A 15354-nucleotide genomic window follows, 5' to 3' on the forward strand; every position below is an offset into this window, starting at 1 on the left:
GTATTTAATTTTAAGAATTAAGGATAATTCAGAATTTCCCGATTTTAGAGGAGTATGACAGTATATGCATCATGTATCAAACTATATTTCCCAGTGGCTTCTGGGACAGGGCCTCTCAATCAATCACAGAAATATTTGTGCAATGAAACATGCATATTCATACCAAATGAGATAAATCAAGACTATAAATACATCAAGACCATAAATAGCTTCACTTTTGCCAACAAACTTAAGAAAAAACTCAAGATTTTCCGAATTTTTGTATTTCAGAATTATGAATAAAGGATTCTAGGTCATAAATTGGTTTTCTCCTCCAAAGGTAAAGTAGTCCTTCTAAGGATTTGCAATTTTCCTTTTCAAGTTCAGAAATACGTCCAAAACAAAACTCCACTCAATAAGTAGATTTAAAGTAATCTCGCCCAAAAACTTTGTGAGAATAACTGTTCCGCATAAACATTTACAAAGCTATAAAATATAGAAAACTTCAGTCACAAAATTGCTGTTTGAAAAGTGGGGGGACTCAGAATATAAGCAAAACTGAACAAGACTGTTTCCAGCAACCTCTCCCCAAACGCATAACTGCATGCGGTATCTTAAAATAATCAGAATATGCTTTGTGTTGTCTGCATACAACTGCATGCAGTGTTTTTGCATCTCGTCTATTAAACTGATGTTTTACTAATGAAATCTTTCTAAATGACCTTATATGTTGTCTTAAACACTGCAGTTATCCAACAGATCATTTTATTGTATTTTTAAAAATCTACTGCAGATAATTCACACTCATTATAATAAATCTAGAAAATACCAACAGCATATTTTTTTTAATCTGTTAACTTTATCATCTGAAGATAACCAAATTCAACAGAAACACACACACAAAATAAATGCACATGAGTACACACAAGATTTTAATTTAAAAGGCAGCAAAAATGTAACTCAGTTTTTAATGGGTTATTTTTCCAGTCCATCAATAGAGAGAAAATACTAGCTGACCCGAAGCCTCACTGTCTGAATCAAATAAAGCAATGCGGAAGTTTTTTGGAAAATGTAAATTATGCAATACAATTTGCAAACTGAGAGGCAGAAAGAAATGAATGAAAATGATACCAAGCTTCAAGCTCTCGTCTAGAGCAGTCAGTGGTTCTTAACTCTACCTGCATGAGAATCACCTGAGGAACTGTTAGAAAATAACGAAGTCTGTGTCCCCAACAGAGCAGCCAAAATCAAACCTCTGGGGAGGCAGAAGCCTGGTACCTGTATTTTTAAGAACTCAAATGACTCTACCATAGAGAACTACTAGGACAACTGAGCCTAAGTAACTAAGAGGCTAGAATGACAAGAAAGTATGAGGAAGATTATTGTTTTCAGCTTCTCCAAACTATAGAAAGTTTCAATTCTCTCTGCCTTTGACAAAACACCATGTATGATGTGAACCTATTTTAGTTGTTGAAAAGGGGGTAAAAATCTGTAAACATAAATCTTCTATGAGTACGTGCACATATACGTACACAACTCAGATCAACATATAACACCTGATAGATTCAGGGTGGTGGAATTATAGGCAATTTCACCTTTTAGTGCCTTTCTGGATTATGAATTTTTTTTAATGAACATATTTCCCATTTATAATCTGGAAAACACTATTATAAAGCCATAATAATAATAATACTATCCCAGGGTACCAGATCTGCCATGTAAAACTACCTCAGGCTGTGGAGTTCAGGATGTGAGTAATTAATTCCTAAAACTGCACAACTTCGAGGCCTTTTTATATGACATATATGTGAGAACTTTAGCATAACTGATTAGCCAGGAAATTCCACCCTTGTACCTTAAACCATTTTTCAACCTCTTCGATAAAGTCATTTCTGATGCCACCAACTAATAGTATTTTTCCCCTAATTCCTGGACAATTCATACCTCATTTTATATGAGTTTGTGTAAGAGGAGATAGTCTGAAGCCCTCTGCTCCTAATTCAGAAGGCAGAGAAGGACTAACTTGGGAAAAATGCACTGTCTTAAAGTACTAGAAAAATTTTCCTACATTGACACACATCACATTTGACACAATAAAACAGTTGAAAAAAGTACATGAGGGCTTTGATGATAAATATACTCCACAATATAAACTGCAGAAAACAAGCTGCAGGTTTTAACAGCAAAGGCGAAAGGTTTGATTTGGTGATGTGAAAACGAGGCTGGACAATAATCCAGCAAAAGTTTTAAGGATTTCCAACACAGTTACAAAGTGGTAAGGAATAAAAGGATGTTGCAATGACTCACATGTTCTGGGTTCTGGATGCTTTACACATCAGTGCCTAAGGAGGACCCACCAGTGCCATTGAGAAAGGTACCTCTGGAAGTAACAGACTATTGATCTCTGATATATGTGCTTCCAGCAAAGAAACAGGCAATTAAAACAAGCACCAAAAGAGGGATCTTTAAAAGCAGTTAAGAAAGCCATCATACGGCCCTTAGTATTCATTCAACAAATATTTTTTGAGTACCTATTCCACGCCTAGCACTGTGCTGGCCATTACAGAGACTAATGTAAACAAAAGGCTGTGTCCTTACCCTCACAAAGTTTCTAGCCTAGTGGGTATCCAAAAATATTTATGACAATTCTATCCCGAAAGCCCTTCTCAATGCCACAGTTCTGATTAGTTTCCTTAACACCCAAACATACTGCAATTTAAAAAAATAAAAAAGGCAAGAATTAAAGTATACTAAAATAATGTATTATGTTAAATGCATTTTATGTGGTTTACTTAACAGACACAAATTTCAGAAAGTTTTACACAGTAAACATGTAATTCTTTACATTATCTGAGGTATTTTCCACACAAAATTAGGCATTAGATGTCTGGATAAACCTATAACCCCAAATTACACTTGTTTCTACAGGAGGAAAATAAATCAGATTTCATGTAGTGGTTTGAACCTTTGCTAAGCTTGCATGTACTGCACATTAAAACATCAATAGTATTGCATTATATATAATTCTGAATACTATACTGATTAAAGCCACATAAAATAACTTTTGCTGAAGTTTAAAGGTGACTCTAAAGGTTGAAAATCAAAAGAATGTGGTATGCCATCGTCAGGTAAAGCAAAAGAAACTTTAAATCTATAATCTCTAAAACAAGTTAATGAGGAGTTAGCTCTACCTGTTTAACCACTTTCTTCACACACACGCCCAAATAATATGACAATAAATCTCCCCGGTAAAGCTTTCTTCTGTGTTACTTATTAAAAAGTTCATAGCAAAGAGAACTGTAAAAAAGACTCAGAAGGGACAACCAATACAAGCTACAAACCGTTTCACTGTTAACCACATGCAAACAGAATTTATAAACAATATTAGAACTATAACACTATCAACACTTATTACAAGCACAAACTTGTTTTAAAAATATTCTAAAATATAGTTAAGAATACAGATCCCCTTTCCTCTAATCTGGCTAAACACAAGTATTTTAACATAAAATTTTTTAAATACTGACCCTTCATTTATAAGAGAATAAATTTAATATTTCACCTGAGTAATTGATCCACACCCATTAAGCTACTCTCTTGCTTTCTTAATATCATTTAACTTTTACTTGATACCTTAAGATTATCATACGAATTATTCATTTTCCTGACAAGCTATTATACGCTGTATCTTGCTGATGTCTATATGACTACCCCTAAGTAATCCCTTTCTTTGTTCTCCTTTTCTAATAATCTGTCCTAAAGAATATTTATACTGATGGAGCACCTACGAGCTTTACAGTTCCTTCTTTGCACATCTATTTTAGTTGAACAGAAAACATTTTTCTTCTGACTCCTGACCATATATAATCATTAAATTTTAGAACTAAAGGAGTCCTACAGATGATCCAGTAAAACTTTCGGTTTTATTAAAAAAAAAAAAAAAAAAAGAACAAACAGATCACTGAAGGAAAGGTGGTATGACCAATAGGAAGTTATTTTCAAGGTAGAGACTATTGAGCAAAATAAGATTTGGAATGTAGTAATTCAGCAATTAGACTGAAAAACTGACATCAGATTAAAATATTTAATTTCTTGAATCCTTGATTTTAAAACACACTGTTATTTTTAAGTTTCCATATTCAAATTTGATTTTTACTCTTTTTATACTTATTTTTATTATTATTTTTAATATTATTTTAAAACTGAACTTAAAATAATCTTACTCATAAACATCTTTAATTGCACATTAATTCAAACCAGGTTCTTAGACTGGGATTTACATTGCGTTCTTTGTAATTCACAGAATTTTCAGAACAATAATAAATGGAATTTAAGGAGTCAAGAGCTACTTATCATGCAAGTCCTAGAATAAGTCTCATGAAGTACTCAGTGATTACATGTTACAACTTCTAACTAAAGACCACAAGACACCTTAATATCAGTGTTATGGAAAAATTAAAGTTCAAGTATCCTAATAATCCATATAAAAGAAAAAAATTAACAAACTGATCATATATGTATATATACACACACACTGTATATATAGAAAATAAAAACTTCTTAAAATTCTACATTGCTAAAAATTATTTCTAAGGGTAAGACAAATGAAGTTCCTAATAACTGAAAAAGAGACACACAAATAAATTAAAAATAGGTGAGAATGCACATATCAGATGAAGTTTACTTTCAGTGCTAAAATCCATAATCAGCTTGAATAATCTGGAACTATGATTAATACATAGCATCTGTTAAACAATCACAATGTGCTAAATAAACTACATGAATTAAAATCACTATAAGAAATACAGTTAATTCCTGTTTTACTTCTTTCCAAAATTTCTATGCTTCATTTTGAAATAACTGGTTTGTAAGCATAGGCTTCTCAGCACCAGCTTCTCTCAACACAGGGAAATGTATCTCTCAAAGTGATACACTGAGTCAGGGTTACATTAAAAGCCACAGACCTTCAAGATAACTTTGTTATTCATCTAAACTCCAGTTCCACCTCCGTCATTCCCATCCCACCCAGGAAATACTCCTTATCCCTGTTCAGTTTCCTCTGGCACAAAAGGGGGACGCTTGCAAACCTATGAAGACTCAAACAGTGAGATGGCGTCAGATCTGCCTGGTCCTAACACCTACAGACTGCTTAAGATCCAATGTTAATATTTCCATCTTTTCAACGTTAATCCATTCAATCATTTTACCCTAGTTACAGTCAATCTGGTCCACGGCAGACAGAGCAGTATTTGGGTACTTGGAGCAGTAAGGAAAGTTAGATTTTTAAAAATTCTGCAGCTGTCCATGACACACTCCACCTATTGCAAACAGGTACCAGGACGCAGATACCCACATCATGTTCACCCTCTGCCACTGTCTTTATAAGAAGGTGGGAGAAATTTATAATTATTCAAGTCAAGACTTCAACTACCAGAACATTTTTTTTTTAAAAATCTAAGTCCCATTTATACTGTCAAAGTGTTAATTTAAAACCACTTTTCCCTATTCATTAAATCACCATATCCTGGAAATATATTCTGGCTAGTTTACAAGTTAAAAATTTAAAATTTTGAACATATCCCTACAACTTTTTTTAAAGCTAATTAATCATGGATTTTTCCCTACGTTGTTAGTGAGGTCTTTTTGAATTTCCCTGAAAATTAGAATGTATAATAGCATAAATGGAAATTAAGTTCACCAAGTCAAACAAAATACTAAACATAAAGGTTATAAAATTTAATATACTAGAAAAAACAGCAGGAGCCAAGGTGAAAGATTTGGAAGGAATTCCATCAATACTCTGCCAATTGTGGGGCAAGGTAGACATGTATTTAATTGTATTTTATTCTTCAGGTCTTCACACTATGAAAGAAGAAACATTATGAAACTGGACTTTGTGATTTTTGGGGAAGCAATAAAAAACTGGTCTCTTTCAGGTCAGCTTCAGCCAAATCTTAAGGGCTACAAGTTATCCAGAGCCTGGCAACAGTAACTTTTCTTCCTTGACCCAAGAAGGCAGAGTGCCAGAGGGAAATAGCAAAGAGTAGCACTATATAAACAGGGCAAGTGGCACAAGAGCAGAGGCAAGTTATATAACCAAAATATATTTTAAAATATGTTCATAACTCGTAATAACCTTTGCCTTTGGTTGGTTTCTTGTTTGGAGTATCAGTTGAAACAGTTAATTCAATATTATCTGGATCGCCTCCTTCCTCTTCAATAGCCTACATTAGAAAGAGAAGTTAATATGCTACACAATCTATCTAAACTTATTTTATAAAAACGAAAAAAAAAATTAGCAAACCTCAAGCCTCAAGACATTAGAATTGCCAGTCATTTCATAAACCGACTTCAAAAAGAGCAATTAAACTACACGAGTAAGAGAAACTTCCACGGGGATTATCATTAGGTATCAAAATCACAAGGAGTTTTAAATTCTACCGAGTCGAAATAATTAAATATCACGTTATCATACTGAACAAAAGTCTAAATATTCTCAATTGCAGAAAAGTTGCTAGCTATGAAAGTAAATAACTAAAAAGAGTTTTCCTAATTTCTAGAATGCAAACTTATTTCTCCTCTACTACAATTCCAACGCTCACTCAAATAAACCAGAAAGATAATCAGGGATGAAAAAGCAGATTACTGCTCTGATGCAAAAACTGAAAACCCAGCGGAAAACAAACCCTCTCTCTCACCCACCCCTCAACTCCCACTACCAATTCCCCCCCAAGATGGGGAGGAAACGGTTGGGCACAATTAAACGGTAACTTCACAGAAGTCACCAAAGTAACCAGTCCCCTCCGAGGCCAAGAAATGCACGCGCTCACCACCGCTAAAGACTGGGGACCGAGCGCCTCCCGGGTCTCCACGATCGCCCTTGGGAGGCCGCGCCGGCCGTCGACAGCCCTCGCAGCCTGGCGGGGACGTCCCGGGGGAGGCAGGGGCGCGCTCGGCTGCGACGGCCGGTCCCGGGCGGCTCGCGGGCCCCTCGCAGGCCCAGCCAGGCTCGCGGGGGCGGGGGCGCCGCGGAAGGGTCTTTACCCTACTCGCGCGCGCGGGCGCCGCCCGGGGCCTCCCCACGGCGCAGCCCCGCGGGCCCCGGCGGCTGCGGGCGGCCGGGGGCTGCGGCGGAAGTGGGGGCTCCGAGGCGCGGCCTAAGCTCCCATTCCCGGACCTCGCCGGGCCTCACCTGCTTGAGTCGGGAAACGAGCACAGTCTTCACTCCGGTGATGTCTAAGTTCCGCCGCTTCAGCTCGGACTTGAGATCGATGACCCGCAGATCTGTGATCTTTTTACCTTCCGCCTGACCCGAGGCGGCCGAGGCTGCCACAGCACCGGTAGCGGCAGCCATTTTAGAAGAGCAGCGCGCTGCCGAGGCAGCGAGTGGGCTGCAGGGCGGCGGCAGCAGCGCCAACTTCGACCCAGGCCTCGGCGGCCGCCGGCGCCGCGCAGCGCTGCGCACAATGAGCCGCTGGCCCCGCCCCCTGTCCGCCACCCCAGCGCAACCTGCAGCCGCAGCCAGCACCCGGATGACGGGCGCGCGTGCGCACTGGCGCGGGCGACGGCGCCCGGCGCGCTCCGCGGAGCCGGCCGCGGCCACCTGGGCGGCGCGACCCCTTGCGTGGGCTGGAGGTCAGGCACGTCCAACCGCACCAACGTCCGCCGTGGCGCCGTTCTCCCGGCTCTTCGTTAGCCATTTTCTGGCAGCGTCTGGAGTCTTGAGCAACAAAAGTGTCAGGCACTTCACGGCATGGATAGTTCGAGTGTTACTCAACACAAACCCAGGGGCGTGTGCGCGCCCTGAACCTCTTCCCGGGAGATACTTTATCACTCCTGCTGAATAATCGAAAAAATGTGGCCAGTGTGCACTAACGAATTAGGTTCCCCGAGTTGCAATCAAAAGGCCAGAAAGAAACCGTACAGCAGTTTTAGAAAATAAAGAATATAAAGGGCTCTAAGGGTTATAAAACTATAAAGGGCTGGCCTGGGTGACAGGTCCCACTGGCTGGCTTGGGAAAACCATGCCTTCAGCCCAGGGAGGCTTAGTTGATCCCAGGGCTGTCCCGGCTCGCTGGAAAAACAGGACAACTTCCCCTCTGCCTTTGCCTCAGTTTGCCAACCCTTCCGGTGGACCTGAGGGCGCAACACGAAGTCGATCACTGAATGAGGAAGTTCATAAGTACTTGTTATCGTTCTCACACACTGTGTTCACTGTTTTGCGGGGGGATCCCAAGAGCAATCGCCGTCTTCTTAGGAAGGACCGGCCTGTGCAAGTGAGTACGTATTCGTAACTTTAGTCGGCATTATTAACAAAGCGTAAGAATAGTTCTATTCTATAAATCCATACACTTATTATGACGCACAATTAAATAGACTGTCATTTTCTGGTTTCTAAAATTTAAATTGATGAGGTCTGTCTCCTTTTATGGTTGTTTTTTTTTTCTGATTGACTAATTAGATCAGGAGAAGAAAAACTGGACATAATGAAATAATACTTGACATTCGGGTAGTTCTTTACAGTTTATAATGCGCTTTGACATGCAATAACCCTCTTAATCCTTCTGAACTCTGTGGGGTAAATCTATGCGAGGCTTAGAGAGATTAAATGACTTGTGCATGTTCACATAGCTGGTATGTGGCAGAACCGGTGCTCAAATCCAGGTCTCCTGATTCCAAGTCCAGTTCTGGGTCTACTACAACTTGATTCACAGTCATAGAATTTTAGAATTCAAAGGATCTTTAGAAACCTGGCACAGTTCTCTCTCTCTCTCTCTCTCAACAGATAAAGATTTTTAGCAATTTATCTGGAGACCCACAACTAGTTATTGGCCAAAATGACACTGAACCTGAGATCTCATTCCAGCGTGTTTCCCACTAAGCCACCATCTGCCTTGTGTCCACTAGTGCACACTGGCCCGCCTTCTGAACACATGTGAATACTTCTAAAGACGGGTTGTACTAACCAAAAACTAATGTGATAGTTAAAGTGAAAGAGTTTTTCTTTTTCTTTTTTTTTTTTTAAAGATTTTATTTATTTATTTGACAGAGAGAAATCACAAGTAGATGGAGAGGCAGGCAGAGAAAGAGAGAGAGGGAAGCAGGCTCCCTGCCAAGCAGAGAGCCCGATGCGGGACTCAATCCCAGGACCCTTAGATCATGACCCAAGCGGAAGGCAGCGGCCCAACTCACTGAGCCACCCAGGCGCCCCTGAGTTTTTCTTTGTCTTAAGACAAAATTTAATAATGGAGTTCTCTTTGAAAAGGAGATCTATGCCTTCTGATCTGATGCACTTGAGAAGGATGTTTCACCTGCCAAAATGCCAAGAATGTTTAACCCAAATCTCATTATGAGATTCTAAGGCAATTGTAAAGCATTCAGCAAAATAAAAGCTCTAAACTCTGCAAAAAAGCAGTATTATAAAAGTAAAAGTAGTAGAGCAGTTCTGGAATGAAGATCACTGAAGGGATGTGAAAACTAACTATTGTGTGTGATTGTTGCTCGGATCTTGGATTTAAAAAAAAGCTACTAAATGAACAATTGGGAAATGTGAGACAATTGGGAAATTTGACTGTTTATTCGATTGCATTATAGTACCAATGTTAAATATCTGGAATGTTGTATCAAGGTTATGTTGAATGTCATAGTTCTTAGGACCTACTTGCTGAGGTTCTTAGAAACGAAGTATCTAAAAAAAAAGAAAAGAAACGAAGTATCTTTCTGTCTGCAATTTACTTTCAAATGGCTTGGATGAGGAGAACAAATGTGGCAATATGTTACAAAGCACTAAAATGAGTGTAGCAAAATGTTAATAATTGAGGAAACAAATGTGGCAAATTTTAATAATTAGGAAATCCAGATGAAGGGCATAAGGTTGTTAACTGTCTACTGTTTAAACTTTTTTTTATAAGTTGGAAGCTAGGGGCACCTGAGTGGCTCAGTGGGTTAAGCCGCTGCCTTCGGCTCAGGTCATGATCTCAGGGTCCTGGGATTGAGCCCGCATTGGGCTCTCTGCTCAGCGGGGAGTCTGCTTCCTCATCCCGCCCCCACCGCCTGCCTCTGCCTATTTGTGATCTCTCTCTGTCAAATAAATAAATAAAATCTTTTTAAAAATTAGGTTGAAGCTATACATAATACATACATAAATCTATTTTTTGTAATAGAAAATAAAATGGAGGAAAAATATTTTTCCACTTAACAAATAATTTTGTCATTTAACCTATGATTTTTGGTTTTTGAAATTACTTATGTAAATAATTCACTTTTTTAAAAAAGATTTTATTTATTTATTTGACAGAGAGAGATCACAAGTAGGCAGAGAGGCAGGCAGAGAGAGAGGAAGGGAAGCAGGCTCCCTGCTGAGCAGAGAGCCCGATGTGGGACTTGATTCCAGGACCCCGAGATCATGATCTCAGCCGAAGGCAGTGGCTTAACCCACTGAGCCACCCAGGCACCCAATAATTCACCTTTAAATTGATGTTTCTTTCTTTCTTTTTTTAAGATTATTTATTTGACAGAGAGAGACCGGAAGACTGAACATAAGCAGAAGGAGTGGGAGAGGGAGAAGCAGGCTTCCTGCTGAGCAGGAAGGGATCATGGGATCATGACCTGAGCCAAAGGCAGACACTTAATGACTGAGCTACCCAGGCACCCCAATGGGTGCTTCTTTTTTTTTTTTTAATATTTTATTTATTTATCAGAGAGAGAGAGAGGGAGAGCAAGCGAGCACAGGCAGACAGAATGGCAGGCAGAGGAAGAAGGAGAAGCAGGCTCCCTGCCGAGGAAGGAGCCCGATGTGGGACTCGATCCCAGGACTCTGGGATCATGACCTGAGCCGAAGGCAGCTGCCTAACCATCTGAGCCACCCAGGCGTCCCCCAATGAGTGCTTCTTTAATATGATGTTTTTTCCTGTTTTCCTGCATCAAGAATACTACTTAAAAGTAATAACCTATATTTTATTGTAGAAAGCCACTTGCCATTTATTGAATACTTTTGCACCCATTATGGGTTTCGTTTTTGTTTGTTTGTTTAAAGATTTTATTCATTTATTTGACAGAGAGAGATCACAAGTAGGCAGAAAGGCAGGCAGAGAGAGAGAGAAATGCAGGCTCCCCGCGGAGCAGATAGCCCGATGAGGAGCTGGATCCCAAGACCCTGGGATTATGACCTGAGCCGAAGGCAGAGGCTTTAACCCACTGAGCCACCCAGGTGCCCCTTGTTTTTGTTTTTATATAAGCTCATCATTTAAGAAATATCTGTTGAATATTTAATATCTGCTAGGCTAGCCAGGTTCTAGGAACATAAGGATAAACCTGATCTATCTTGTTCACCATTGTGTGGGCTCCTAACACAATGTAGACTCTCAGTAATAAATTGCTTGAAGGAGAATAGACACAGTGCTCTGACAGCCTATAAGAGGAAAATTTAACCCCTAGAAGGATAGATAGAATGTTCTTTATTTTATAGACAAGAAACCTGAGGTTCAAAATGTCAATAATTGGTCCAAGAGTATAGAGTTAGTAAAAGGAGATCCAAGATGATTTCAAATCCATTGCATTATTTTTGTTACAATGTCTTGTTTTCCATCAAAGTTTATTTGTTAGTCCCAAAGAGAACTTTCTGCCTTCTTCCTAGTGCTAATTCCCAGTTTCTCCTATTCATTGTTTTTTTAAGAGAACTGAGTGTCTGCTTACCATCTTCCTATCCAATATCATTGTTTCTTACCCTCAATTTCTAATAGGCTTTAAAAAACGTTCCCATCTTCTGATCAGGAGGGAGACAAAACATAAAAGACTCTTTTTTTTTTTTTTTAAGATTTTGTTTATTTATTTGACAGAGAGAGATCACAGTAGACAGAGAGGCAGGTGGAGAGAGAGAGAGGGAAGCAGGCTCCCTGCTGAGCAGAAAGCCCAATGCGGGACTCGATCCCAGAACCCTAAGATCATGACCTGAGCTGAAGGCAGCGGCTTAACCTACTGAGCCACCCAGGCGTCCCCCCTTTTTTTAAGCCATAAGAGACTCTTAATCTCACAAAGCTAACAGGGTTGGGGGGGTGGGGGGGAGAGAGGGTGCTGGGGTTATGGACTTTGGGGAAGGTATGTGCTATGAAGTGTGTAAACCTGGTGATTCACAGACCTGTACCCCTGGGGCTAATAATACATTATATGGTAATTTTAAAAATTTAAAAATATATTAAAAAAAACTTTCCTATCTTCCAATATATTTGGTTGGCCCAAATATTTACTATTGGCAGGTATTAAGATGTTGTGTCCTTTCCCTAATGGAAACTGTATAGCTTCTGGTAATAACTGAAGAGGTAAATCAGACAAACCCCCCCTCTAAAAATAACAAAAATACTTGACAAAATAGAAAGTTCAAATCTGTTTTCTTAATGATTTTCTATGTTTTGTTACATTAATTACTGTGAGAGATGTGTTAAGAATTTCACAACAAGGGATGCCTGGGTGGCTGTCAGTTTAGCGTCTACCTTTGGCTCAGCTCATGATTCCTGGGTCCTGGGATAGAGCCCCATGTTGGGCTCTGGGATATCTAATAGATTTAGATATAGATATAGATAGAAAATCTTACACAGTTATGGAGGCTAAGAAATCCCAAGATCCTCCATCTGCAATCTGGAGTTATATCTTGGTGTATTTTTTTTTAAGACCTATCTTTCTTTCTTTCTTTCTTTCTTTTTTTATTTGACAGAGATCACAATATGCAGAGAGGCAGACAGAGACAGAGAGGAGGAAGCAGGCTCCCTGTTGAGTAGAGAGCCCAATGTGGGGCTCAATCCCAGGACCCTGAGATCATGACCTGAGGCCAAGGCAGAGGCTTAACCCACTGAGCCACCCAGGAGCCCCTTGGTGTATGGTTTTAATAAAAATGTATCCCACTTGGGTTTTGTTGAACTTCTTGAATCTACAGATCAAGATTTCCTGGTGCTCCTGGGTGGCTCAGAAGTTAAGCATCCAACTCTCGATCTCAGCTCAGGTCCTGATCTCGGAGTCCTTAAGTCAAGCCCCCTGTTGGCTCCATGCTGGATGTGGATGCTACTTAAAATAATTTTTAAAGGGCGCCTGGGTGGCTCAGTGGGTTAAGCCACTGCCTTCGGCTCGAGTCATGATCTCGGGGTCCTGGGATCGAGTCCCACATCAGGCTCTCTGCTCAACCCGCTTCCTTCTCTCTCTGCCTACTTATGATCTCTCTCTGTCAAATAAATAAAATCTTTTAAAAAAATAATAATAATTTTTAAAATGTTAAAGAAGATTTCCTGACCTTATATCCACAAAAGTCAGTGGTATAAATCCAACCCAAGTCTGAAGGCCAGAACACCAGGGGAGCCAGTGATGCAAATTTTAGTGCAAGGACAGAAAGCTGATGTCCCAGCTCAAGCAGGGAAGTTTGATGATTTGAAGGTCAGCCCTCAGGTTTGTCTCTTCTCAAAAGATAATATTAGAAGAATATTATCATGATCTTGGATTAGGAAAAAAAAACTATACGGATACAAAAGAACTAACTACAAAGGGGAAAAAAAAGTATTTGGCTACATTAAAATTAAGAATTTCTGCTCATCAGAAGCAACCATTAAGAGAATAGAAGGGAAGCCATGGAGTGAAAGATATTTGTAACACATATAACCAATGGTGGGTACATAACTAGAATCTAAAAAGAACTCCTACAAATTAAGACACCAATTCAGTGGGGTGGTGGGGGGATGGCCAAGCCTTTTTTTTTTTTTTTTTTTTAATTTGTTTGAGAGGAAATGTGAAGGGGAAGAGCAGAGGGAGAGGGAGAGAGAGAGGCAGACTCTCCCCTGAGAGAGATTCCAACACAGGGTTCTGTCCCAGAACCCTTGACCTGAGCTGAAGGCAGACACTTAACCAACTGAGTGACCCAGGTGCCCCAAAAATGATCAAGTCTAAAAACATACTTCACCAAAGAGAAAAGTCGGATGGCATACATACACACAAACACAAATGCACACGCACATGTAGGTGATCAATCTCATTAATAATCAGGAAATTATATCTTATAACTGCAACGGTATCTCTTTATACCCTGGCACAATGCTTAAATCAGAGAAACTAACAATGCTAAGTGTTGGTAAAGATGTGGAGTAATTGGAACTGGGATTAAATGGGAGTAAAAATGGATACAACCACTTTAGAAAAGCTTAGAGGGGTGCCTGGGTGGCTCAGTCATTAACCATCTGCCTTCGGCTTGGGTCATGATTCTAGGGTCCCGGAATCCAGTCCCAAGTTGAGCTCCCCGCTCAGTGGGGAGTCTGCTTCTCCCTCTGCCGCTGCTTGTATTCCCTCTCTTGCTGTCTCTCTCTCTGTGTCAAGTAAATAAGCGGAATCTTTAAGTTAAAAAAAAAAAAAGGAAGGACGGAAGAAAGAAAGAAAAAATAGTTTAGAATTATCTAACAAATGTAGAGAACCACATGTTTTTTGACCCAGAAATTCACTCAAGTAAATAGTTTATGGTAAAACATACTACATAGCAGTATTATTTGTAATAGCCCCAACCTAGAAACCCAGCAATGTCAATTAATAGTAGAAGAGGTAGGGACGCCTGGGTGGCTCAGTGGGTTAAGCATCTGACTCTTGGTTTGAGGTCAGAACATGATCGCTGGGGCAGGGGCTCAACCTGGCATAGAGCTCTGCGGTTAGCATAGTCTGCTTGTCCCTCTCCCTGTCCCCCCATCTCTTTCTCTCTCATAAATAAATAAATAAATAAATAAATAAATAAAACGCCATATTGTGTATCTATACCTACACATCCAGGAAGCCAGACACAAGCCTCCAGCCCAGATACTAGAAGGCAGAAGCATCCAGCACACATGATCTCAGATAAACAACCCTCCACAGCTCAAGCTGAATTTAGAAACCTGGGTATTTCCCCTGAGGGGTTGCACTTTGTGATAGAAAAGAACTATCTCCTATTTGTGATAGGAGGTACTGCAATACCAGGTCAAATGCGTGGAGTAGACAAAGCTCCTATTCCATCTCCTTGGTCCAAAAACCCACTTAATAGATTGTCCTCAGATAGAGGACATATCATATTAAACTGAAAAGAACAGATACTGCACTTGATCTTAGCCAAAAGGCCAAAAAGTAATTGCTTAACTTTTATTCTTTTGTTTTGAAATAATTATAGATTCACAGGAAGTTACAAAAATGGTAGAGTTCCCATGAACCCTTCATCCAGTTTCTCCAAATGATTACGTCTCTTGTAACTATACTATAATATTGAAATCAGGCATTAATATTGGTATAATGTGTGTATATATTTTTACATTATTTTTCTCATACAAAGATTCCTGATGCACTTTAATGAAGACCCAGAACTATTCCATCACTACAGATATT

At 39.7% G+C, this 15354-nt stretch overlaps 1 protein-coding gene and 1 non-coding gene across 8 annotated transcripts in view; both read right to left on the reverse strand.

Moving 5' to 3' along the window:
- Positions 1–7444, reverse strand: part of SLTM (SAFB like transcription modulator) — a 62474-nt gene extending 55030 nt beyond the window's left edge. For 3 of the 7 annotated variants that reach the window (XM_059180637.1, XM_059180635.1, XM_059180633.1), the window contains exons 1-2: positions 7172–7444; positions 6116–6203 (exon numbers count right to left, since the gene is read on the reverse strand). In XM_059180637.1, coding sequence (XP_059036620.1) covers positions 6116–6203; positions 7172–7333 — 250 coding nt within the window. In that variant the 5' untranslated portion in view covers positions 7334–7444. Of the gene's footprint in view, positions 1–6115; positions 6204–6809; positions 6948–7171 lie in introns of those variants that run through there. The other 4 variants (XM_059180636.1, XM_059180634.1, XM_059180638.1 and 1 more) reach the window with 2 other exon arrangements.
- Positions 7445–14918: 7474 nt separating this feature from the next.
- LOC131837311 (U2 spliceosomal RNA) lies at positions 14919–15104 on the reverse strand. Its single transcript, XR_009355972.1, has one exon. It is a non-coding gene; the product is annotated as a U2 spliceosomal RNA (small nuclear RNA).
- Positions 15105–15354: the final 250 nt, after the last annotated feature.

Source organism: Mustela lutreola, chromosome 7 (assembly GCF_030435805.1).
Source record: "Mustela lutreola isolate mMusLut2 chromosome 7, mMusLut2.pri, whole genome shotgun sequence".
In the NCBI taxonomy this organism is placed as follows: Eukaryota; Metazoa; Chordata; class Mammalia; order Carnivora; family Mustelidae; genus Mustela; species Mustela lutreola.